This window comes from Danio rerio, chromosome 19 (genome assembly GCF_052040795.2).
Source record: "Danio rerio strain M-AB ecotype USA chromosome 19, GRCz13ab, whole genome shotgun sequence".
Taxonomy (NCBI): Eukaryota; Metazoa; Chordata; class Actinopteri; order Cypriniformes; family Danionidae; genus Danio; species Danio rerio.
The window spans coordinates 21,800,573-21,826,938 of NC_141039.2; the positions used below are offsets into that span (position 1 = coordinate 21,800,573).

General features: G+C 35.5%; 4 protein-coding genes across 17 annotated transcripts in view; 3 read left to right on the forward strand and 1 right to left on the reverse strand.

Moving 5' to 3' along the window:
- Window positions 1-26,366, reverse strand: part of evx1 (even-skipped homeobox 1) — a 148,775-nt gene that overhangs the window by 37,172 nt on the left and 85,237 nt on the right. The window lies entirely within an intron of this gene.
- On the forward strand, window positions 1,556-7,027 carry hoxa5a (homeobox A5a). Of its 2 annotated transcripts, XM_087294947.1 has the most exons (3): window positions 1,556-1,853; window positions 3,732-5,549; window positions 6,057-7,027. In XM_087294947.1, exons 2-3 carry the CDS (start codon window positions 5,003-5,005, stop codon window positions 6,305-6,307), a joined length of 798 nt encoding a protein of 265 aa, XP_087151073.1. In that variant the 5' UTR covers window positions 1,556-1,853; window positions 3,732-5,002; the 3' UTR covers window positions 6,308-7,027.
- Window positions 7,399-25,733, forward strand: hoxa3a (homeobox A3a). 6 transcript variants are annotated; one of them, XM_087294941.1, is made up of 5 exons: window positions 7,399-7,425; window positions 7,624-7,734; window positions 20,207-20,264; window positions 23,052-23,610; window positions 24,219-25,733. In XM_087294941.1, exons 4-5 carry the CDS (start codon window positions 23,169-23,171, stop codon window positions 25,007-25,009), a joined length of 1,233 nt encoding a protein of 410 aa, XP_087151067.1. In that variant the 5' UTR covers window positions 7,399-7,425; window positions 7,624-7,734; window positions 20,207-20,264; window positions 23,052-23,168; the 3' UTR covers window positions 25,010-25,733. The 6 variants fall into 6 exon arrangements, with proteins under 6 accessions (XP_087151067.1, XP_087151069.1, NP_571609.2 ...); XM_087294943.1 differs by lacking the exon at window positions 20,207-20,264; XM_087294940.1 differs by lacking the exons at window positions 7,399-7,425; window positions 7,624-7,734 and adding an exon at window positions 18,391-18,593.
- On the forward strand, window positions 13,076-14,873 carry hoxa4a (homeobox A4a). The gene is made up of 2 exons (NM_131535.1): window positions 13,076-13,544; window positions 14,007-14,873. The coding sequence occupies exons 1-2, from the start codon at window positions 13,133-13,135 to the stop codon at window positions 14,330-14,332; spliced, it is 738 nt and encodes a 245-aa protein (NP_571610.1). The 5' UTR covers window positions 13,076-13,132; the 3' UTR covers window positions 14,333-14,873.

Genomic DNA, 26,366 nt, shown 5'->3' on the forward strand with positions numbered 1-26,366 from the left:
CGAAGATTGTACGTTTTATAAACTGTTTCTATATCTATGCTGCTAAAGAACTAAGATTTGTTGTCAATTGACTCACTTATGGAAATAACTGCTGTCCTTGCAAGCTGATGAAAAGGCAAAAGCAATATTTATTGGCTGTCTGTGTTTGCGGATTGATCATGTGACTTCACGGGCCCAATGCCAGTGAAGTGGGATTTAATATGAACTCTAGCTATAACGGGATTGTATCACTCTAGCTCGTAAAAACATCAAGTATTTCGGCTCAACAACTCAGCAAGACGAAGAAGTATATGAATTCGAATTAAATTTCGAATTAATATGTATCATAGTCACGCAGCCGTCATTCACTCTTTCACTTCAGCACTTTTCAGAAATTTAGCTTTTTTGTAATAGCCTACATTTCGTCAACAGAAAAAAACAGTTGTTTCAACAGGATGATGTGTCTCTTCGGGACTATCTTCAGATAACAATGTAAGGTAGGCTACTTTAACGTTTGTGACAACCTGCAATCTTATATATCTGGTGTGTGAAGACGTGACCAATAACTGCGACCATTAATCCGTCGATGCAGCAGTTCGTGCACGTGTGAAGTCGTAAAGGTTTTAACATCTTTGCTGTGAGGTAATAAATTTTTTGGTCAGTGTGTCTTAATATAGGGCATCTTCTATGCATATCTGGTTGCATAATTGATTTTTCTCTATGTGTTGCTATCAAGATTTATAGTCTAAGCTGTTAGAGAAACCCGATTCTGTCTCCAGTGTTGTGTTGTTATAGGAAATAGCCTACTGCATCAGTAGTGATCGTGTGACTACGATCTGCCATTCTGCCATTCAAAGTTCTCAAACCTAAGAGAACACTGAACAGTGGACGCCTAAATCGTAAATGTTTTTTTTTAGAATATCTCACTTTATCTTTATATTATCTTATATATATATATATATATATATATATATATATATATATATATATATATATATATATATATATATATATATATATATATATGCTGTGTGTTTTAGAGCAAAAACATAATTTAGAAAAAAAGTGTTGTGGTCTGCTTATCGATAAATCTATCAGTATAATGTAGCCTATCAGTTTATTATATAGTTTATTATTTGTAGCCTTATCATTTATTATATTTGAATATAAAATGTGTATGTTCCTGTCATGTAATTAATATAATTCTATATTTTACTACACAAAAATTTCCAAATATGCTGTAGGCCTACATATTAAATAAGTCAATATAAATTAATTAATTGCAATATAACAAAATAAAGGATGGAAAGAAGCTTTGCTTTTAAAAATTCGTCGTAATGTCGAGATTTTCTCTTTGTGCTCCTCCTCTTTGTAAAATGGCGCCTGACTGCAATCCAGCCCCCTTCTCAGCCAGCGTCTCATGAGAAGCTATAAATCTGTTATTGTTTATGAAAATTTACTACTTTGCCATACAACTTTACGAGCTGCCGCTGGTTCTCATTGGTTACAAGTCAGTCACGTGTTTTAAGACCACATGAACGTTAACTTTTTATGCGTGTGCACCCCAACCCAAAATAGAGCTGCATTCTTCGTCTGACCTTGCTTAGTCTAGCTCTTTTACCTCCGCTATTCTACATAATATCGTTGGCTGTTCATTTCTTTTTTTCATTTCAATTTTGAGGTTGGCTGATATTCTAAAAGCTATTCGCTATCATCGAAGTGGACATTAGCTAACAGTTAAAAATATAGGCTATAGGTTTAGTGTTGGAACGCTGTGGCACGATCGAGAGGCTCTCCGAAAAGCTGTGATTGTGAAGCATTTGACGTCAATAACATATGTTTCTTGCATTCTAGGACCAACAGACAAGCATAAGGTAAGGATTCGGGTGAACGGATAAACATTGTTTTTCAAATGGCAATAAGTAGCCTAAACGTTTCAACGTCTTGTTTAAAATGTCTTTGCTCAGAAAGTTGCAATCTATCTTTTCGGAACGGATTTTATATTTGTTTTATGTTTATGCAAAACCTTATTTGTATTTGATATGTCTATGCAAATCAGCAGGCCCATGTAATATATCATTAGATATAATTTTGTTTCTTTTCTCATGGTACTAGGCCTATATACTAAGCATCACCCCTGTGTCGCTAAGTTAAGAACTGTGGTTCTTGTTTTGGAAAGCTTTGATATTTTGAATACTCCGGGTGCTCCGGTTTCCCCCATGCACAGGTCCAAAGACATGAGGTACAGGTGAATTGGGTAAACTAAAACTGTCCGTAGTGTTTGTGTGCAAATGGGTGTATGGGTATTTCCCAGGGATGGGTTGCAGCTGAAAGGACATCCGCTGCGTAAAACTTGTGCTGGATAAGTTGAAGCGACTCCAGATTATTAAAGGCGATTCCAGAATAACAAAGGGCCAAAATGAATTAATGAATAATACCCCCCTGATTGATTATTCAAGATGAATTCTGAACGTTATGAACAGACAACATTTAAATAGAAAGAAAAACCTTAAAATCTTCCTGAAATATCTGTAAAAATAAAACATTTGTCTAGAAAATGAACCATAGGAATTTTAGTTAATCTATGTGTTCAAGCAATTCGGTGGACTTCAAAACCACCACTAGGTGGAGTTGTATGACTTTCTTAGCGGCAGCACGTTTGAGTTCACTTGATCAAGCTTGGGCAAATTTCGGTCTGAAGAGAGCCGGTGTCCAGTTGACTTTTGCTCCGACGTCAATCAGACACCTGAACATGCTAATTCGTGTCTTCAACATAATCAGAAAGCTACATGTAGGTGTGCTTGATTAGGTTTGGAGCTAAATTCTTCAGGACACCGGCTAACCCATGCTCGCGAGTGAAATGGCACGACATCTTTTCAGATCTTGGAAATCATCTGAATTATCTAAATCAAAATTGAGGAACAATATAATATACTTAGGGCTTTAAGTAATTTTAAAACTTGCATGTTGATGTTTTAACAATAGTGCAAACACCTTTGTTTCATTTGATGGAAAAGCCTTCACAAAGCGTGATATGAAATATGTTGGAAGAGGCTATGTTATTTGACTCAGATATTACTCCAATTTGGCTGAACGCAGCATAAGTCGCTCATACAATATAAATAGTACACTTTTGTACTTTTAAGGTTTACCATTTGGTATAGGCTACTGGAGTAGCATGGTAACATTTAGCTTACCTTATAAATAGGCCTACAACCCCAGCGACAGCTTTTGTCCCTTTATTTCTAATAGTGAGAGTCTAAGTTAAATTAATTGATTTTAACGATATGGATTATCTTCGATCGCTGTTATGAGAAACGCGAGCCACAAATTTAGACCAAGCAAGCAGAATGTTCGACGGGAACTGTGGGGTCGGAGCTAATGTTAACAAATGTTCAAGAAGTCAGTGTCAAATAAATGGAATTGTTTATATATATATATATATATATATATATATATATATATATATATATATATATATATATATATATATATATATATATATATATATATATATATATATATATATATGATGTCTATTGAGTCTAATAAGGGGTTTACAATGTTTTCAATGTGTATTCAATAATTGCGAGGTTAATAACAGTTTCTATATTTTACTGGTTACACACAGTATAGGCGTCTCTATTCACCAACCAATGTCAGGTTTTCTCTTAGTCGTGGCATTCCTTGTTTGTTTGTTTTTTTCATCATATACTTCTGTTGATGTTTTTCCTGTTTTCCTGTTATTTTAGCTGGTCATGGAAAAAGGTTTGCTGATCACCAGAGGTTCTCTGAAAGTTAGTCTCCGCTGCTTTCCAATTTTTTAATGAAATTTTACATTGTTGTAGTCAGATTTGTCTTGTATATTGCCAGAACCCATAGAGAAAAACCTATTACTTTTTATTCTATGACATTACATTGGATTTTATAGATATTTTATAGATATTTTTTTGTTCGTGTTACACACCAACACAAAGTAGCCTACAACCTACCTTACTTCGCACTTTTCCATAGGATGCATGTATGTATGTATGTATGTATGCATGTATGTGTAAAATGCATTATTATTATCATTACTATTAATATTATTGTTGTTGTTGTTGTTATTATTTAGAATATAATCTACTAATAGACAGCTGTGCTTAATCCCAAAATGCTAAACAGCAATTAGGCATTACATCATGAATAATGTAAACCCTTAGTTAAAAATCGCCGTTTTGCTTGCACTTTAAAAATTAAAAAAGAGATTGACTAAGCATATTTAACAACATCCCATGAATGTTTTTAAGCATAATATTTTAAAATAAAAAAAAATCCAGTGCCCGTCTTACAATTAATTAAACACAAAGCTTAGTCTTTTTATAAATAATAAAGGAATTATGCTTGTCCTTTGACCATTTTAACTGCGTATATCTTCTTTTATGTATTGAGTTTTATTCTCGTTGACGACTGATGTTTCAAATTTCTAGTTTCGAGTGACACTGAGTCTATCAGGCATTCTGCTGCGCGTTTTAGTGTGCAGGTCACGGCGCATTGTTTCAGCAGATACAATTTTTCTACCGCAGAGTCGTTACCCTCTGAATGACCCCATCGCTTGCTCGCCTCCAGTCTGATGGTTTAGGTAGTCCCGACTCTAACCAGAGGGTGGCGCACGGCTACCATCTACAAACAAGCGATTTAACTGCTAGTTCGCCAAAACTGTTGTTGCGCGCTCCCGTGTCCTAACAATTCCACCCTGATTTCCTGCTTACGTCTGAGTTTACCGCTGGAGGTCACAGAATAGGATTTACGACTGGTCAACAAAAAACACGTGATTCTAAGCCATAGCCCATATTTGGAAGCCTACGTAAGGGTGCATTAAGTCTGTGTCTCACTCATTTCCATAATTCATCATAAATAGTGCAAGGGTGCAATAGAAGCTCAAAACCACCAAGAGACACAAATCAAACTCAAACGGCAGCATTGTTTTCTCCATAAAGGTAGTTGTAGTAAGTAAAAGTAACAATAAGGTAATTGTCAACCAATGAGCTCTTATTTCGTGAATTCATTTTGCGGTCGCTATCCAAATGGCGTGGACTATCCCTTACATAACTATGGAGATCACAACTCTAGTGGCCAATGCAGAGATTCTACGGGCATGCATTCGGGCAGGTATGCTTGTGGCTACAATGGAATGGATCTCAGCACCGGGCACTCCAGCCCCGGACACTTTCTTTCATCTGGTGAGCGAACTCAAAGCTACAAAGACAGTCCAACTGCGACGCCTGTCCGGTACAATCAGCCGGTTACCGCTAGCAGCGCTGAACCTTCCTCTGATCATCTCCCCTGCTCATCCTTAGCCAACTCTCCTGTCAGTGAGCAGTCACACCGCGCCCTGAAAATCTCACTATCTAGCACCGCTGGCTCTGCGTCCAAAAGCTTTGGAACGGTTCTCAGCCGGGAGGGAGTTTCGAAAGTGTCAAGCTCTATGGAGGAAGAAAAGCCACCGGGTAGTGGACAGACAGCTTCACAGAATGTGTCGGAGGCACCGCAGATTTATCCATGGATGCGAAAACTTCATATAAGTCATGGTAAACGGCAAACGTAGAGGTTTGCTTTTATTGCGTTTGTGTTCTGAGTGTTAATGTAAGGTGTGATTGGCCTCCTGCCAGTTTTACAGTAAAAATTTTTTTAACTTTATATGAATATTGAAATATTAGAGTTAGTTTTTCATTTTGGATATTTATATCGAAAAATATGCCAAATATGCATCCTGTGGTTTAATGACTCCATGTTTCTAAAGATTATTTAAAACTGATTATATTCTTTAAAAACGAAGTGCAATTGTATGATTAATTAATTTGTCGATTGTGGATTAATAAATTGGTTGTGTTATTAAATAAATTATAATTTGTTAGAGATAATTTGAAAAAAAATAGTTGAAATAAATGTTATGCTTTTTGCCCTTGAGAGAATGTTACGCATGCGTTGAGTTTGATGCATACATGCTACTTCAGTTCACTTTTTGTGTCGTGCATACCAGGTGTATTAAAATGCATAATAAATAAAAGTGAAAATGTCCCACTCATGTATAACAGATAATTTGGCCGGACCGGAGGGGAAAAGGCCCAGGACAGCCTACACGCGCTACCAGACACTTGAGCTCGAGAAGGAGTTCCACTTCAACCGATACCTGACACGTCGCCGAAGAATTGAGATTGCACACACTCTTTGTCTCTCAGAGAGACAAATCAAAATATGGTTTCAAAACCGCAGAATGAAATGGAAAAAAGACAACAAACTGAAAAGTATGAATATGGCAGCTGCAGGAAGCGGATACCGGCCTTAAAATGTATATTTGTATATTTACCTCTATAAAATGTGTTAGTGTTTGAATATATGCTGATGTGTGTGCGTCCGCGCGTTTCTTTATTCTAAGTGTGTGTTTCTCAAGGGGATGTCTTTCACAAAAGAACTTTCCACTTGTTATGTGAAAGTAAACGCCCTGTGTAGCGGCCTTGGATAAAAAAGTAAACTTCTCTTCTGTGTTTTCATGTAATGTGGATAGATATTTGCATTGTCTTAGTAAAAGGAATGTGTAAATAAATATATAAGCTTTGAATACAATTACTTTAAATATCTAAAGTACACTGGATAAGCAAATGAGTAAAATATTAGATTCTTACAAAATTAAGTTTAAAACGGTTTTGTCGTTTGTTTGTCTTGAAGTTTGTACATATGAATTGATGTATTTTACAGGTTATTTATTTAAAATCAGTATCAAATACCGATTGTATTTTATGTCACTCTGAAGTAGACCTGTTTTGTTCGTGTTGTTCAGTCATCGCTGCGTATTGATAAAAACGTTCCGCTCTGACAGTTTCGTAAACATTTTTCAATTTGAATGTTTGTGTGTTTTGCGTTTTCAAATATTTGCAGATGTGTCACTCGATTTATTTATTTAATTTACCTTCTTGTGAAAATTTAATAATAAAGAAGTTTAGAAACAGTATTGCCAACAATAAATGCTATGTTGAAAAACAATAAAGTTTTTACTTGCAATATTAAATCCTTTTGTAAGATTTGTTCCATTCAGCTGCGTTTTGTGCTAGGCAAAGTTGTTTATATGAACGTGAAATGTACCACACAACAGTTTAATAATTATTAATGTGAGGTTAAGCATTGGTCATGTAAAACTGAAATTAAATAAATATTCCACAATTCCGGTGCTTTAGATTAATTCGATCATTTCTTTAAAACTTTGAGTTGTTCAACATTGTTGAATCAACAGGTATATGACGCGCCAATTTCTTAGGTCCCCTTGCCAACTTGTCAATGAGAGTGTGCATCCACGCCCAGTGTCCAGCACTCTTCTCATTCATTAATTTTCCTCCTTCTTTGGAAATCACGGTTTTGAGGGAAAACTTTACTAGACCCTTTACCATTCTGGATCCACGACATTGGCTGGTAAGATAAATAATGAGTGTTTGGTCCACGAATTAGATCGTAAAATTCACTCGGACTGAGACTGCAGATAGGCTCACTTGCCATAAAACAGTCACGTGGTGGCAATTAAAGTCAGTTTTATGGTTTTGGGGAGTCGACACTATATGGCATATAAAGTTAAATCGCACTGACGTGGAGCTTCGTTTTCTTTCTCTGTAGACCGTAGAGGTGTTTCTTGACTGCACCAGCAACTGCTTCTAACAAGCCAGATTGCTATGGACTGGAAACGCACCGACCGGATTTACTCGGGCGACCGAGGGCCAGCTCTTGGTAAGTTCAAGTTGGTTTATTTCGGTTTTACGCTTCTGTAACAAAGTTTTCTTTAGGCTCTCGGTAAAACAATGAGCAGAACAGAAATGCACTCAGTTCCTAATGCGCTAACTGAGGGGGTTGCATTGTGAATACCTTGCCGGGCAGATGGGGATTGCTCTTTGATTATCTGATTTCGTCCTAATACAATATTTTTGCTCCTTGCTCTGCATAAAGTAATGACTTGTATGAGTTTTTGTTTACTTTTTAGTGGTATCACCATATGATATCGTATAGTATTTTATACAAGGAGTTGGGTCAAGTGTACATGATAATAATACACTGGATTAAACTGACCTTAAATCCATTGTTTAAAAATGTTTTGTTGTATAAAGTCAACATTTGTATAAAGTTTGCTGGCAAATATATAATTTGCCATTTACATTATTCAATCTGCCATCTACATTATAGTGTTTTAATTATTTTAGTTGGTTTAACGTGTATATATTATTTACTGGCATCTTCTCGTTTTACACATTACACTGTAAAATTCACCTTCAACATCCTGAGAAATATTCAGTTGAGTTAAAACAAATTAATAACCCATTAAGGCATTGAAATAACCGTAATCAAAGATTATTAAAAGAGTCTTTCTTTGTCCTATGTGTTTATTTATATACAATCCTAATACAATATTTTTGCTCCTTGCTCTGCATAAAGTAATGACTTGTATGACTTTTTGTTTACTTTTTGGTGGTATCAATCTCACCCTTCAGATATTGATGAAAGCAACACACCAGAGTATCTATCTATCTATCTATCTATCTATCTATCTATCTATCTATCTATCTATCTATCTATCTATCTATCTATCTATCTATCTGCAAAAATATTATATTGTTCAGAATATATTTGAGTTATCAGTATAAATAATTCGTTAATATTTGTTACTTTAAATTTGATTAAGAGTGAGCAATTATAATTATCAACAAGTTTAAGCACATGTAGTTATCATAATCAATCATACTGTTTTATGTTATGTTAACGGCATATAAAACGTTTTATTCTCGGGGAAAAATATTAACGATAATGCAGAAGTTGTGTTGAGGAAATGCGCATAACAACCGCACACTTCAATTGATGAGAGCGAGCTAGAGATGAAGAGAAAGACAGAACTCGACAGATAATAAAGGGGAGAGGGACTGAAGAAAAATGTCTTCGCTCCTGGTTCACCGTGAGGTCAGTGGCGGCAGGAAGATGAATGTGCACACGCCATAAACCACCAGCAGAGCTCGCTTTTGGCCAAGTTCAGTGTCACCCGCATTGGCGCCCCTTTCTTTTAGGATAGAAAATAGAAAGAATAATAACTCCCGCGTACACCTTTAATAGCAGAGACTGTCGATAGAATATACGTGGTTCACGAATCTGGATACAGCATGGGTATCAGTAGAATCTAAGGCCATTAGGACATACATTATATATCAGGCCAAGCTGCCTGTAGATAGAAATTTATTTAATAACATATTAATAGTTTTGACCTAACATTAATGATAATTGAAGGTATAAATAATATATGTGGGAAAACGACAGTGTTGAAACGAAAGTTGATGAGTTTGAGGGCTTGTTTGTGTCCATCTGTTTATTTGTGTTTGTCTGATAGAAAGAAGTCTTAAAGGTAGGGGGAGGATCGAGGTCAAAAGTTTAAAGCAGAACAAGTAGCTGTCATCTGTTCTTGTAGAGCGCAGTGCCACTTTTATAATGGCACAAAAGATGGAATAGCTGTGAATCCCGTGAGTTCTGGTCTAACCTCGCGATGAACCCTGCAAGCTGGGTGACCCTAGGTTAGCATCCCAAGAGACTACCTACTCCGCCAATTCCAAAGATCGAGTATTCCTTTTTTATTAAGGGATTTGATTGGTGAATTTCCTCTGAATAAATAGTATTTGATGACCAAAAACTCAACAATACATTTGCATTTACAAATGGTTGTTTTGGAACGAACATTGTTTGCATATACTTCAGACTTCAGAGGTGTTTTGTTCTTGTTAAGCACCTTAAAAAATAGCATTCGTTAAGTTTAAATAAAGACAGTAAAAAAACATAAATAAATATGAACTAAAAATACTATGCAAGTAAAATAATTGTTTTATAACATTATTTTTAACCAGTATAGCAAGAAAAAAACGAGGGAGCCACGAAATTGAGAACTGCAATAAAATGACTTGACATTGCCTTAAAAATAAACACAATATAATAATATAAATGTAAATATAATATAGAACAATATAATTTAGCACTCATCACTTTGGGAAGAAGAAAATGTTATATAAATTTCATAAACACACAAACATAAGTAGCGCAAATAGCTAAAACCTTCCGAGAAAAGGTATCAATTTGTGTTACAGAAAATGTAGAGAATACCCATTACTCAAATCTAAATTCAAATTAAATTGTCAAAAGTTTTATGTTTTATGTTCAATGTGAGTGCAGGGGCTTTAAAGAAGCGATGACAATTCAAAATTCATCTTATAGGACACCAGAAATAGTCGGCAAAGCACAAAATTACACGGGGAGGTGTGTAATTGCAGGATACAGCAAATCATGCGGTTGAAAAAAATATTGGTAAAATCAAGCAAACATTCAATAGGACTATAATTTTGCTATTCTGGCCTCAAATATGATATCGTGTTGTATTTTCTACAAGGAGTTGGTTCAAGTGAAAGATAATAACACACTGGATTAAACTAAACTTAAAGCCATTGTTTAAAAATGGTTTGCTGTTTTATAAAGACAACATTTGTATAAAGTTTGCTGGCAAAATATAATTTGCAATCTACATTACTCGTGTTTTAATTTTTTTAGTTGGTTTAACGTGTAAGCGTATATATTATTTACTGGCATCTTCTCGTTTTACATATTAAACTGTAAAATTCACCTTCAATATCCTGAGAAATATTCAGTTGAGTTAAAACAAATGTATAACCCATTAAGGCATTGAAATAACCGCAATCAAAGATTAATAAAAGAGTCTTTCTTTGTCCTATGTGTTGTCCTATGTGTTTATTTATATCAGCGTGTTCGGTTTTAGCCCGCTGGTTTGTATAAAAGAAGGGAGCGGTGTAAATAAGAAAAACAGACGACATTGTATAATTTTATATGCGGTTCGTGTAAATTTTTTTTTGATCATTGTTACTATTATTTACTTCTGCATATATTTTCTTTTGCTAAAACCGTTTAATCAAAATAACTGTATTGTCGTTAGAAATTTATCTTAATTTATTCTAAGTTAAATCAAATACAACAACATTATTATAATATTCATTGTATGTTGTACACATACACACACACACACACACACACACACACACACACACACACACACACACATATTGCACACCCTATTTATTTATTTATTTATTTATTTATACGCTTACTAAATAAAAATTGTATTTGTATATATGTCGACCTCCAGAAGGACGCTGCTCCCTGAGTGGATAAACGAAGTCCAAGGCCGGGGTAAATGCAAGGTCACCTCGTCTAACAAATATGAAAATGTCACATTTTCAGAGGGCACGCCTTGTTGTTTAACAAAGACTGTCAATGAACAAGATTAATAAGCGGCGAAATGGACACTGAGTCACTAAGAGGTCAAACCGAAGTTATCTCTGTACAGCTATTAAAGAAAGGTAGACAGAGCTGTTCTATAGATGAGGAACAGCACGTGGCGCACAGTTTAGTTAACATGAATATCAAGCTGACGTGGATATTTAAACATGAGTTTTCAGCTCAGATTCACTCAGATTTCTGGATTCACGATATGGAAATCCTGAGGAAAAAGAACTTAGAAACTACCTGTCACAAGAGGAATGCATCTTTATCTAGGCAGGGAACCTGGCGTAGTCTATCAGCTGCAAAATTGGCGATATTTTGTTCAGTAACACAAGGTAGGGCTTTTGAGTTATATTTTAGAGTTGAATTAATCGTGACAATTCAACAAATCTATTACAAATATAGAAATGGTTGAAATTGTTTTTTTTTTTTTTGTAGCTCATTTTACAGAAAACGAGATGTAGGTGATACAATTTTTGCCGTTTTATTATTGTTTATTATATTGAGATTGATGTTTATTAGAGATGTTTATGACCATTACTCTCATTATTATTTTGTTATTTTTAGCGATTTTTAGATCACCTTATCGCCATTATATATATATATATATATATATATATATATATATATATATATATATATATATATAGGCCTATATATATATATATATATATATATATATATATATAGCCTATATCTATATATATATATATATATATATATATATATATATATATATATATATATATATATATATATATATATACACAAGCTGTGGCTGCTCGCAAATATGGTGGCTAAGGTCCTGAAGCAAAGTCGAGGTTAATTTGTTGTCATTTTATTTGTTTAGAGTAGAAGCCGAAATGGAGTACTCTTTACAGAACAGAACATGAAATGTCTTTACAGTATGTTCACTTCAGTTTAACTGGACAGTTTTTTTTTATTGATATAGGCCTGTGGCAGCACATTTTGTCTACATTGAGGCAGTAAGGAATACCACATTTCTTTATTTAGACTATTTTTAATTCCTTGCTTTGAATGAAGATCTATGATAGACTACAATAGAATATAACCGCTCATGGTGGATGCTTTTGGTACTTTTGACTGCTGGGCAGATCGTCTAATAATGAGATTCCGCAAACAGTTTACGATGTAAATGGCTGGACCCCAAACTTACGTATTTTTTCAATCATGACTGTTATAGGTTATAACAAAAAACGTATGATGGTAATGTTGTTGCTTGTTTGAAAAACGTTGCTTTGCTACTCGTTAGCAGGTGCATAGTGTAAGTACAGAGAAAGAATTGCTTTTGTGAAAGTGGTCGCGGGCAACTGGGAGAAACTGGGACGTCCCTGAAAGGTACAAGACCTCGGGTCGTTGTACCCAACAAACGAGATTTTTAGCACATTTATCATTAGAAAGGGCATTAACAGTCCAATGGGATGCTTTCGTGATAAATTATGTCTTGTTAAACTCAATTATTTATCAATGTGTAACATTTCACATTGTCTACATTTAGCCAGTTTTGTTTTCCGTATGATGCAGTTGATAACTGTATTGAATTCATTTCTGATATGTTTTATTTGATAACAAAAACGACGTACAGACCTTTCGAACACATTTTTTGCTGTGCTGGTGCCTGGCTTGCCATTGGTGCTTGTTTACACGATGCCCACAGGAGGCGCTGATTGGTCGCATTTCTCACGTGACCGAGCAACTTTGTACATTTGACAGAGGAGTAGGTGGGTTTTGGAGAGATCAGAATACGACAGCACCATAAAAATTAGAATTGTTGCACTTTTTCAAATTAATGATCATGAGTTCCTACTTGATCAATTCAAATTACATCGAACCTTCTTTCCCACCCTGCGAGGAATATCACCAGAACGGATACATGCCCGTATCCTCTGATTATTATGAACGGCCGAAAGACCCGGGCTTCCCCCATCACGAGGAGGCATCATACCCGCGATCAAACTACCAAGAGCAGAGCTATGATTACGGTAATGTGTCAACCAACGATCTCAACGATTTCAGCGACCGTCATCACGCGCAACCTCAATCCGTTTCGCAGAATCATGGACCCCGCCTCACCACAGAAAGCTGTGTGGGTTCGGATGGAAACAAGGACTGTAGCCTCGTGTCAGACGCTCTCCCGGGCTCACAGAAGAGTAAAGAACCAGTGGTGTACCCCTGGATGAAAAAAGTCCATGTTAATACCGGTAAGTAATGTACACGAGCAATAAAAGCTCTAGAAGCCCTGTGGAGGGCGTTCTTCGGAAAGCATGTAGGAAACCCAGTTGTAATTGCTCATTTAGAGGATTTACTGCCGTCGAGATGAAATCCCGGTGATTGGGAGTTTTCGCAAATTTTATTTTCCTTGAAGGTCCGCCCGGACCATTTGCTATTTGTTTGTATGACAAAAAAATTGTTCTTAAACGAGATCACACTAAATAGGCCTTTTAATTGAGCAATTTTCCCATAGGCATTGACGCATGTTGCAATGTTACCAAATGATTTAAAGATCGTGGAAGAGGGAATCATCGACAGAGAGTGATACATTGTTTCTTACTCTACTCGTTTAGGGCTCTACAATTATTTTATAAGTGTGCTAATTATCTGACATCTCACTAATACCTGAGATTGTCAATAACACCTGCTTGGTTATGTGTTTGTGTGTTTAGTGACCGCCAGCTACTCTGGAGGAGTGCCCAAGAGGTCTCGCACCGCCTACACGCGCCAGCAGGCTCTTGAGCTTGAAAAAGAGTTCCATTTTAACCGATACCTGACTCGACGTCGACGTGTGGAGATAGCGCACACTATGTGTCTTTCTGAGCGTCAGGTGAAAATCTGGTTTCAGAACCGCCGCATGAAGTGGAAGAAAGACCACAAGCTGCCCAATACAAAGATCCGCTCCTCGAGCTCTGCACCCTCCAACCATCACGTGAAAACGGACGCCACTCAGCAGCAGCAAACGCTGCTTCCTACGCCGTGTTCCTCTAACCTATAGTGCTAGAAGCAAATCGGCACAAACGGAACTGAACAAGAAAGAAGAACACTTAGCAGTATTTGGATCGGAACTTCACAGGGTTACTTTTTATTAAATGCCCAAAGTGGCAACCTAACTTCGCATTCACAACCTCTTCCTCCATTGTAGTTTGGAAATCCCATTCTTCCTGTAAAATAGAATTGCCTCCCTTAAAGGAACAATAGTAGAATGTACTTTAACTTGGACAATGGCTCGTTTTGTTTTCTGTCGTTAACCGAGTCACTTAGTCTTGTTTGTGGGAATCAACGCTATAGTGACGCGTGTACAAACCGAAGTTTTAACATGAAGGCACAATAATATAGGAATAATCTTCCTGAAGTAGTTATCTCATTTGTCTTAGAACCGCATTTTAGAGTGTTATTAAGTGTATTTACGTCATCAAAGCTGTGAATATTCGTGTATTTGGTCATTTGTATATTGGTAAAAGATGTCAAGTTTTAGTAAGCCTGTGTGCAAGTAATTGTAGGCTAATCGTGAAAAATAAATATGACTTTATTGTGAATTATATTTCAAGTTAATTCATGTGACCAAGATGAATTTTGTTATTTGGCTATTTCCTGAAGCTTGATAGCAGTTTAATAGTTATTTTGATCTTTAAGAAAGTCTTTAAATGCACAGACTACGTTTTACCTAAGTTTTGACTAATTGTGTACAGTATTGCTTATTTGATTGCCACATTATACGAGTTTACGGAAAATGTGCACTTTACAAGTCAAATTGTAAAGTATATATATATATATATATATATATATATATATATATATATATATATATATATATATATATATACATAGGAATATAAATTCGCAATACTAACGTTTTGGCTCTGTTGACAAATAATAATGCGCATAATGATTGAAGTGTCTTTTGACGCTAACGTAGTTGTCTAATTCTGGTCCACTTATTATTTCAAGAATAATTTTTGTACAAATCGACGTAGTTTGCACCGCCCAATTGCTTCATTTTTCAGTATTCAACAGGGTAGTTTATTGTTAGATTTTAAAAGTTGCTCCAAATCTAGCATGTTTTATGCCATTGCTTCTCAAAAAATTAAATAAAATAAACATTCTCCTGGAATCTACTGAAATGAATTAGAGACGGACAGTAGACAGTAGACTACTTACTGGTTTAAACTACTGATGGGGTCAGGCAAAGGACACAAATTAGCTGTCCAATCATCAAACTAAGCACTGCGTATGACCCCTTAACCTCTGACCTCGGCATTTTCAGCACCTTCTAGACCATGATCTTTTTACTCTTCGAACACATGGGGCAGCAGTGGAACTTTAATATGTATTTGAAAATTCAGGGAGAAACCAAAAACTACTTCGTGTTTAGATAAAGCTTACTTTGCGCACCTTAATTGACATTAAACATAAATTAAAAGGTAAAATCTGCTAAATTACTTGAAACAACCTTTTTTAAAGACAGTCTAAATTTCAGAATAAAACACAAACAGTATACAATAGATCACTTAAATTGAAAGAACAGAAAATATAGGTTACAAGTTATTGCAAATTAGGTATTATATTTTTTGTTTAATGTAAACAAACACACACAGACAACAACATCAACTTGACTTTTGAATCTGAAAAAAAATATATGTGTTGCCTGTTTACCACTTTGTGGAACTTAACATCTGTGTGGGTTCTCACTATAAAGAGAAAATAAACGCAAACTTCGGCCCTTAAATAGTCGTGGTCAATCATCGATTGAAATCTTGACAGACAGGAAATTTGAACTTCTATCATGACATCAGTAGCTCACCTCCCTATCTACCATACTTAAATTTTAATTGACTGGCTCACATGACCTTATTAAATAATAGATACCCCTTGGTTAGAAATAAATACTGACGTTCGGTGGGATTTTTCACTTTGCAGTTTGCACCGTCGACTATAGCGAGTACTCGTCGAACCGACCCGGTGCTTCTTTTCCGGTAAGTCTTTAAAACAAGGTTTGCAGTAGGTAACCTTAGCTTTTTAAAATGTAAATTATTTTTAGTTTACCACATGCATTTTTGATAGTTTTCAACACGTTTGTTTGTTTGGTAGGCTAAAAATTATAGCTTTTGTATCTTCAATGAATTAATGTCACTTTTAGGTTAAATGCTGATGGCAAAGTGATTTATTAAAGTTTAATTGTGAATCACAGTAATTTTGTATATGGTAATACTTCAGTTATACTTTTTGACTTAATGACGGTTACAAAGCAAATGCAAACAGGTGCAATAGTAAATTTTTTTTATTATTATTAACATTATTATTATACTTATTATTGATATGTTTTAGCCGTTCATAAGACAATTGTGTTGGTCAGTCTCTTGTGCTTTGTAACAAAACATGGACTACTGAATTGTACAGAATTAAATTTTTGTCATCCACATTAAACAAACGTCTTTCGAATTCAGAGTAAAAACATTTAAACAATCCGGCAGTCAAAGATTATTTTCGTTTTTATTATCTCGCACTTCAAATTGCGTGTGGTAGTAATTTTGGCTTGCCTTAAGAGCTTGTCAGCGATGAAAACAGATTTTGTCTCTCCCCTCGCGAGGTCTGCAGTTCCTTATTAAATGATAGCCTACTAATATAAAAAAATAAGTAAATAATAATGATAATAAACATAAGCATAATAATAATCACAATAATAAAAAGACCAGAATTGTTTAGTTTATTTCAATGTGGAGCGAGAATGCGTGGGCTCTGTCCTGGTCAGAGACACAGAGACAGACGCAATTCTCGCAATACCTATATATATATATATATATATATATATATATATATATATATATATATATATATATATATATATATATATATATATTATTTATTTATTTATTTTGGAATGAGGAGCTAAAATAAGAAAAAAGTTCAGAACATATTAAAATCTGGGGGAAAATAATGTACTCCTTCAAGTTGTTGCTTTTAACAGAACAATGCATTGGTGAAAGGGGGATCTGTCCTGCATCGCCGAGGTGATTAATTATCTACGGGACTTCACAGCTTCTGTTGGATGAGCTTTCAGCTAAACACTTTGCTGACGGAAAACAAGCCTCAAATGGTCGTAAAGAAAAGGCCTCTTTTCCAGTCATGTCTTCTTTCTTTTGTTTGTCGAGGGACTTGATAGATTACGACTCTGTGAAAAGATGGTATGGCTAAAAGTTATGATATCTAAGTAGCATACCTTCTAGTGTTAAAACGTGTTCATTTTTTTTTTTTTGGTGTTGCTGTGTTGACACAAGCAAGCTCACAGATACCAGATGCTTCTACCATCGCCAATAATAACATTAACTTTCATTACTTACTTGACTGATACACCGTTATCACCGAGAGAGGGCCACCTTGCACACATTTTTTTACAGCAATATATATATATATATATATATATATATATATATATATATATATATATATATATATATATATATATATATATATATATATATTAGATTTTAAAATATGTCAGGAAAATTTTGTATAGAAATAATATTATTTTACCCTATTTTGCTAATATGATCCATTTACTTTTCCAGTAACACTTCCACATAAGCAGACTATTAATGTAATGAGGTCCAAATATATATTTTTTAATTTTGGATGTTTTAACACCAATTTGGTTAAAATATGCAAACCAAGTAGCATGTAATCAAGCTGGATTTTTTTGTCTTTTTTTACACAAAATTTTGTTAAAACAAATCAAAATTTTGCTTAATTATGCTTTTATGGATCCCACCTAGCCAACAAACATTAAGCTGGGTGGATGCGTTCTCACAAACAATGTAAAATGACGCTTTGTTTCTGCTTAAATACTACTCAAAATAGTAGTCTATACATGTTGCTTCAATCTTTGTTATCCGACAAAAAAAAGGACGAACTACACTCGCCATTAATGATTCACAGTAAAAAAAGGTTTCCTCTTTAATAGACGCTGGATCACGTGAGTGGGGCGCATAATATGGTTGCGATATTATGATGAAGGGGGTGGATGGCATACGAACCCCGGTCTGCTGTTGTGCTGATAGCGCTGGTCTACTTCACTACAGCGGGGCTGGGTCATTGTGGACTTGCAGAAATGCCGGAGATATAGGGAGAGAAAAAATGTAAAAGAACGAAAGCACCATACGTTTTTCGGATGATGCTATACAGCTGTCATGGACGGATATGTTTTTCCACACTGAAAAAGACAAAGTCCTGCGCACCATGAGGATGGATTTTATTTTGAGGTATTTCCGCTGATTGTTCATTACTCTCGTGAGTTTTTGTGGCTCAAAGAGAAGGTGATTTAGCGTACAAAGGCGGATAAAATAAGAGTAGGAATCAAAATATTAAAATAAACTCAACTTGAAGCATATTAGAAAATCAACTTTTATTCATCCCTTAACCGGCAGTGAAACAAACATTACACGCGTAAATGTGAATCTAATTGTTACATGCATAAATATAAATCAAAAAATTCTTTAAGCAGCACTGCAAATCTAATATTGTATACAAAGAAATATAAAAGCTTAGACTGAATTTTTAAATAAATGTTTTAGTGGGAAGTCATGCAAAACAAATTATCACTAATATTCACTCAAGTTGATAAACAAATGCTTCGCTTATTAACAGTACCCTACGTCTGTATTTAATAAAAGATACATTTAAAATATACGTAGTTAAAAAAAAAAAAAAAACTTACCGTTAAACAAGATGTACAAAATTAGTTTATCGCAGATAATATGGACTACGATCTATAGTTTCTAAAACACTTTTTTCTAAACAAATAGACTCTCCCAGTATTTTTATCGATGTATAATTATGTTCATTTATACCATTAGTTAGTTATCATTTTTGTATGTTGTTTCCTTGTTTTGATTTTAAATATGAGAATGATGAATGATGATGTCTTTGTATTACACGTGGACTCGGCAACTCTTGTGTTTGGCTGTAAAGCTCTTTAGCTTGTAGTGGGTGTGTAAACTGGGTTTTCCCAGAAAAATAAATCACAAGACAGCGAATAAAGCTCAACAGAGCAGTGGCGGCCCGTTTGTTGCGGAGCCTCGCTTGGGAAACGAGGATATAATATAAGGAGTATCATCCAGAAGCACGCTGCCGCACGGGGTCACGACGCCCGAGTCTTGATTTATGGGCTGGGGACTTAGGGCAGCCGCTGCTCGAGAGCTAATGACTATTCGATCTAAATTCACTCGAAAGGAAACAAAATATTTCCTTGATGTTTTATTCCTTGTGATATTTCTTTTGATTTATTCATCATTTTTACACAAGCATCAATGTACTTTATGACTTTAAACATAAATCTATTACTTTGATGTAGTTTGTTTTCCCCTTTTTAATTATTACATGCATTGACCTATTTGTGCTAGTAACTGCATCAGCAAAAGGTGTAAGAATTAAAATGTAGATTTTTTTTTATTCAGGTGTGAGTAGTAATTTTTTTAACTTTTGTATGTTGTTAGTGATACTTTTAGTTTGTAAGCTAATTGGTGTAAATTACCATGGTCGTTTTGCAGTATATATTTGTTGTTGATTTCATGATTTGACTTTGTTGTTAAGTGCAATGGACTTGTGCAATGAAAATAGTGTAACCCAATTGCTATAAATATAAAATAAAAAATAGATGTCATGTTTTTATTGCCTTGTTAAATTAGTCTGAAATTAAATTACAGAAATGGGTGGTAGAAAAACGCTTTTATTGATTTTTATCATAAATTTTATGTACACCACAAACCACCCAGTAAGTCATAAAGTGACATTATTATTTACATTTCTCCTTGTTGTTACCGTTTCAAAATGAAAAAGCAACAACAAAGAAATTATGCTTTTTTTCTTGTCGTAGATTTTCCAACAAATGAATGTGCCTCAGTACTAAAACAACGGGAGCTGTATCGTTTAAGGTGAGCTCTCTATTGCATTACATAACTTTAATACACACACACACACATTATATATATATATATATATATATATATATATATATATATATATATATATAATTTCAATATATAAAATCATTATATATTGAAAGTATTGTTTATTTGAACAATTACTGGGATTTTAATACAAACAAATCAGTTATTTTATCATGCCTACATTTCGATTAGATTTCAGTGCCGTCAATGAAACTTCTTAGTCATCGTTCTATTGAAAGAAGGGGAAACAATAGCGTTAATGTCCAAAAATGCTTAAATTGTAGAAAAACAGCATACGCAAGGATTTTAAAATCCCACTCACCAACCCACGCCGCCTGTTTTTTTCTCTTTAGTTTTGGTAATCTGTAATCCAGGGGGGCCGCGCCAAAACAGGCTATGTACGGCCATATAGAGTTTGACCAAGAAAAGAGACACGCTGATGGTGGTAATTCATTTGTATACAGAACCCCTCTCCCACAAACCTTTGATTTTATTGCTGGTAGTCCGTGGTCAAATTCTTAATCATCAATTATTTGTTGAATGAATGGATCTTACTCAAGTCTTTCAGTATATTATTGTTGTTTTAATTACTGATGCTGCGATTTATAAATTAACTTTTAATTATAAATACTCTAAGGCAGTCCTTTTATGACAAATAGCATTTTCAATTCTTTCATAATCGAAAAGATGTTTATACAATTAAGCTTAAATTTGATAATTTTCTAACAAATTGTCTAGTTTTAAACAATCTTTAAGCTGTAGATTATATTACGTTGTGTTTAATCCGCACTGACTGTTTACAAGGTAGTAGGATTGTTTTCTGTGCTTGAGAAGGCGCTTAATTTGCATAATTTTTCTTGTCTACGGTGACGCTCTGTTTCGAGGGAGTTCACTGGGGTGTGCATGAGTATGTGCTAACGTGCTAGTTTGTGCACGTTCCTGGAACGAGAGACTCACTAGAGCGCAGCCCATGGTGGCATTTAGTATAGATCAGAGAACACAGGCGTTCATTTAACAGAATGTAATATGTGGGCTTGTGTAAATGTGCCTATTTTTACGAACAGGGCGCACGAGACAATTTTTGTTATCTAGCCGCTATACTGATCTGCGTCAAAAAAACGAACAAAAAAAACTGAAGGAAGGAATCTGAGACATCGAGTGCAACTGAGTTGCTGCTTTACTGCAGACAAGTCCAATGACTATTGCAAGTGCAGCTCTTGCTTTATTGTCTTCTCGATTTAGCTTTATCCTGGACTGCAGTTTGATCGATTTCTGCCGCTGAATGAGAGAAGCTCGCGGCGTGCTGCGCGCTGCTCGTCAGAGAGGAAGGTAAGCTGGACAGAGGCAGGGTTCTCCAATGCTGTTTAAATGGCGAGTTTGTGATTTATGACCGCGCGGCTGAAATCTCGGTTCAGGGAGAGTTCATACTCGCACACACTTGCTCACTCACAGTCAAGCCAGATTCCTCCCGTGCAGCAGCTGGGTCTCTTGCTTTGTAGCTTTAGCTTATTTTATTTTAGCTTTCCAGTATTATAGTGACAGAGAGCAAATTTGTGAAATTCAAGCATAGATGGCTGATTTTGAATCAGAAGAGGCCTCTTGTTTAATTTCTATTTAATTAAATAGTCTCGTGGTGTGACGTTATGGCCTGATTTCTGTTTTTTAACCGATGTGGAAACTTGATTTTACATCGAATGCTATTTATATTAAGCCGATTACCACTGTATAATCATTATCATTGTTGTTGTGCACTATTGATTTTGTTACAGAAACATACAATTTTAGTCTATTGGCATATTTTTTTATTTATTTGACAATTTAGACCTACTTAATATTTGTTTATAATCTTCGTTCTGTTTTGTTATTACAAGTTTATATAGGAACGTGGGTTTGTGAGATAGCCTATATTAAGCAATGTATAGATCTTTTGAATATAAAATAATACTTTAATGCAGGTTTTAATTCGGTTCAAAGGTTACTCACGAGCTTCCGGCGATAGCATTTTCCCGGCTCGGTGACCCTTTCATGCGTCCACTTATGCCAGTTACAGTTACCATAATACTTTATTTGGGGTTGGCGATGAAGAGCTCATATGACGTGGTTATGGGTACGCGTGTTAGCCCGGTTTTTCAGGTTTTCTGCTACTACTGCTTTCGAACCCAAACAATACACGCAGGGGCTTGAATTTTACCTGTCACGAAACACCTTACGAACTAAAATCAGATGAAAGAATAGCATATAGCTAATAAATATTTATTTTTAAACAGGAAATTGTTTAGGTAACATAAGTGATTGTTGCTAATTGATTAAGTTTAGCTGATGGTTTATTTCAGTTCTTATGATTTAAATTTGCTACAAAATTCAAGTTTCTTTCAGAAAAGAAATATTGGTTTAATGTGCTCATGTGCATAAAAAGATTAGGCAGTTTCAAAGCAAATTTGGATAAAATTATGACTAACACAAACAGGTTTGCCTGTTTTTTGAGTTGCCTTCATTTTTAAATTTAGACAAAAAACAAATTAGTTTTTAGATTGTATATTTTTTACTGGATTGTTAACATATAGCGTTTTATTGGACAGTGTGATTGAGTTCCATTGTTTAAACGGCGATCATGTTCTTTGTGGTGTGGAGTTATGTTGTCTATTGTTGCAAATGGCCATAAGGTAAGTGGTGACCGGCTCTCCCAGTCTCGCCACACTGTCAGCCGAGCTTTGAAAAGTAAGATGGATAGGCCTTATTTTCACCCGCTCACCGTGTCTTCTCTCACCGTAGGTTTACCCGTAGAGCCCATTGGCGAAGAGGTGTCACGTGACTACGTTGAGCCAATGTTCTTCTACAAAGGTGTCAGGACCTTGTCAGAAAGTGAAATAAACATTGGGAAACGGCGAGATGCAAAAGGCAACCTACTGCGACGGCTCGGCAATTTACAGTGGCCTCCCTTATCAAAGCGCAAACGGTTTAGGTTATGATGCCAGTCAGCAGCAGTATCTCCAGGCCCTTCATGCGGAAAGTGAGTACCATCGACCGGCCTGCTCTCTGCAGTCCCCTGGTATATCTGCAGGTCTGCACACATCCAATGAAATGTCCGAGGTCTGCCAACAAATTAACGGAACACAAGCTACAGTAACAGACACCTCCGACAACAAACAGCCCCCTACTGCCCCTTCTGGACCATCGTCCCCCAGTTCCCTGAATCAAATTCCAAACATTGATTCCGCCGCCAAGAATCCAGTCCACGTATCACCAACACCATCCACAAGGAAACACATTTTCCCTTGGATGAAGGAGTCCCGTCAGAACACAAAGCAGAAATCCTGTAGTATCATTTCAGGTGATTACATCAACCACATTAAAGCACCTAAAATTAAACTTGCATATTAAAATGTTCGACGGAATATATAATTGAATACATGTTAACGCATCTAATTTTAGACAGATTTTATTACTTTAGTATTACATTTTATTTAGCATATTATATCTGCTGTCGCTTTTGTTAAAAAAGGTGTGCTGACTACATAAATGTAACATTTGGTAGTAGGTTAGACTGTTTTGATGTTAAATGCATTGCCTGGAACTGCATTATTTAATTATTTAAAAGCCAAATCTTTGATGTTAGCTACATAATTCAGCAGACAATCAATTTATTTGAGAATTGCTATGATTTGGAAACACAAAGTGATGAAAAAATGCAGTTAAAATAATAGCGTTTAGGGATACAATTGGCTAGTGACTTATTGTATTATATGCATAATGTATTATTGAAAAGATGTAATACTTTTTCATGGCGCAGTCATATGTTGTCTGATAGCTACAATAACAACACCCAGTTAACAATATTAAAAGCAATGGATGTATCATGTAAAGAGGATGTGCAGTGAGAACCATTTACTTGGACATGCGCAATAACGCTTCGTTTTACTTTTTTTTGTACTCATACAGTAGAGAGCTGCGCTGGAGACAAAAGTCCCCCTGGTTCGGCCGCCTCTAAGCGCGCACGTACTGCATACACATCTGCTCAACTCGTGGAGTTGGAGAAAGAGTTCCATTTTAACCGTTACCTCTGTCGACCACGACGAGTAGAAATGGCAAATCTGCTTAACCTGACGGAAAGGCAGATTAAAATATGGTTCCAGAATCGCAGGATGAAGTACAAGAAAGACCAGAAGGGGCTTGGAATGATGCCATCTCCTGGAGCACAGTCTCCTCACAGCCCAGTATCCTTGTCATCCGGGGGCGGAGGAGGGGGTGGAAGTGCATATTTAAGTTCAATGCATTCTTTGGTAAACAGCGTAACCTACGACTCACCCTCTCCAGCATCGTATAACAAACCTCAATCTAATACATACAGCCTTCCTACGTCATATCCTCCTCTGAACAACTGCCCGCCTCCACAGAAGCGGTATCAGGGAACTGGTACAGCCACTCCAGAATACGACACGCATCATATACAAGGCAACAACAATTACGGAACGCAAGTGCAGGGCAGCCCTGTCTATGTCAGTGGCGGTGGAGGTTACTCGGATTCTTTGGTGGGTATGGGGGCCTCGGTTTTTGGCCTGACGCACCTACCGCATCCATCTCAAGGCAATATAGACTACAATGGCGCTATTACCATGGGAAACAGCCATCAGCAAGGAGCATGCGATTCAAACCCATGCACATTCACAGACTTAACACCACACTATTCTCAGGGAAGAATTCAGGAAGCACCCAAACTGACGCATTTATAGTGGCGCAGTGTATTTTGTTCCCTGTCCACGGCACACATTTGGGTTTCTTGTATTGACTGAATTTTCAACTGCGTTTATTTGGTTCATATAGTTTTCCTGACGTTGCCTCAGGTGAACTGAGCTTGTTGTTTCTACTTTATACGTTTAGAAAGGAAAATGAAGTTCTTATAAGCTCAAATACCATGGTATCATGGGGATATATGTAGGCCTTTTTTAAATACAGGGTAAGAGCACATAGAACACAATTTTATATATTATGTATAAATGTGAATTTAAGTTTTTTAATTTGTTTGCAGTCCAAGATTTCTTTTCTGTTTTGCATTTTGCACTTGAGGAAATTTCCATATTATTCAGTCTTAAAATACAGCGTGAGTTTTTTTTATGTATTTATGTTTCCATGGACAATAGATTGTGTTATTTAGCCCAGCTCCTCCAGAAAATGGGTAGAAGGGAAAAATGTTTTTTTTCCTGTAATATCAATGTTGAAATCATATGAACAAATAAATGTAAACAGGCAAGATTATTCATCAAATTTCAAAGTGTAAAAATATTACCTAGTGAAATATTACATGGCATGAAATATTACCATGCCATGCTTAAACAGTCGAAAGTCAACGATCAAATGCTCATACTTTTTATTTGTTCAAATATTTAGACATTCCATGTTAGATATTCCATGCTGCTCAACTTCTGAAAAAATAAATAAAAGAAAGAAAGAATCTGAGGGGGTTACGTATTTGCATTTGAATCACTCAACAAAAGGATCAGAAACAGAAAATAGACAATCAGAATCTGATATCTTGCTCAAATGCGGCTGTTTAGTTCAAATAAGGAAAATTTAGCAAAATTGGTTTTAAAAGACATTAAGAAAAGACTAAACGGCCACAGTGTAATGGTGCGACGTCATTTCCTGCAGTACTGGATGTTTTGAAAAGTGCAAGCAATCCCATTGATTGTCCTAACAGTCTTCTATAGGCCTTTCGTGGTGCCTGTGGGAGAAATGTTTTAAATGCCTTTTTTTTTTGCCATTTTTAGGCCAACAACAATGCGATGTGTAAAAACATTAGCAACATAAGCAGTTCAATTAATTAATGTTGGTGTTGCTAATAATAATAATAATAATAATGATAATAATAATAGAAAAAAAGTTTGACAGTTTATAATTTATTCACTTAAGGCCAACAATAATAACTTTACAATTAATAATAACTGACATCCACAATAATTTACCAATCTACACTTTATTCGTAAATTTAACAAGACGATCCATAACAAATAACTTAGCGTGCGTTGAACATAGGGGATAAAGGGGATAGTGTGTAAACCTTAATTTGATAAACTCAAATAAGTTTTGTTG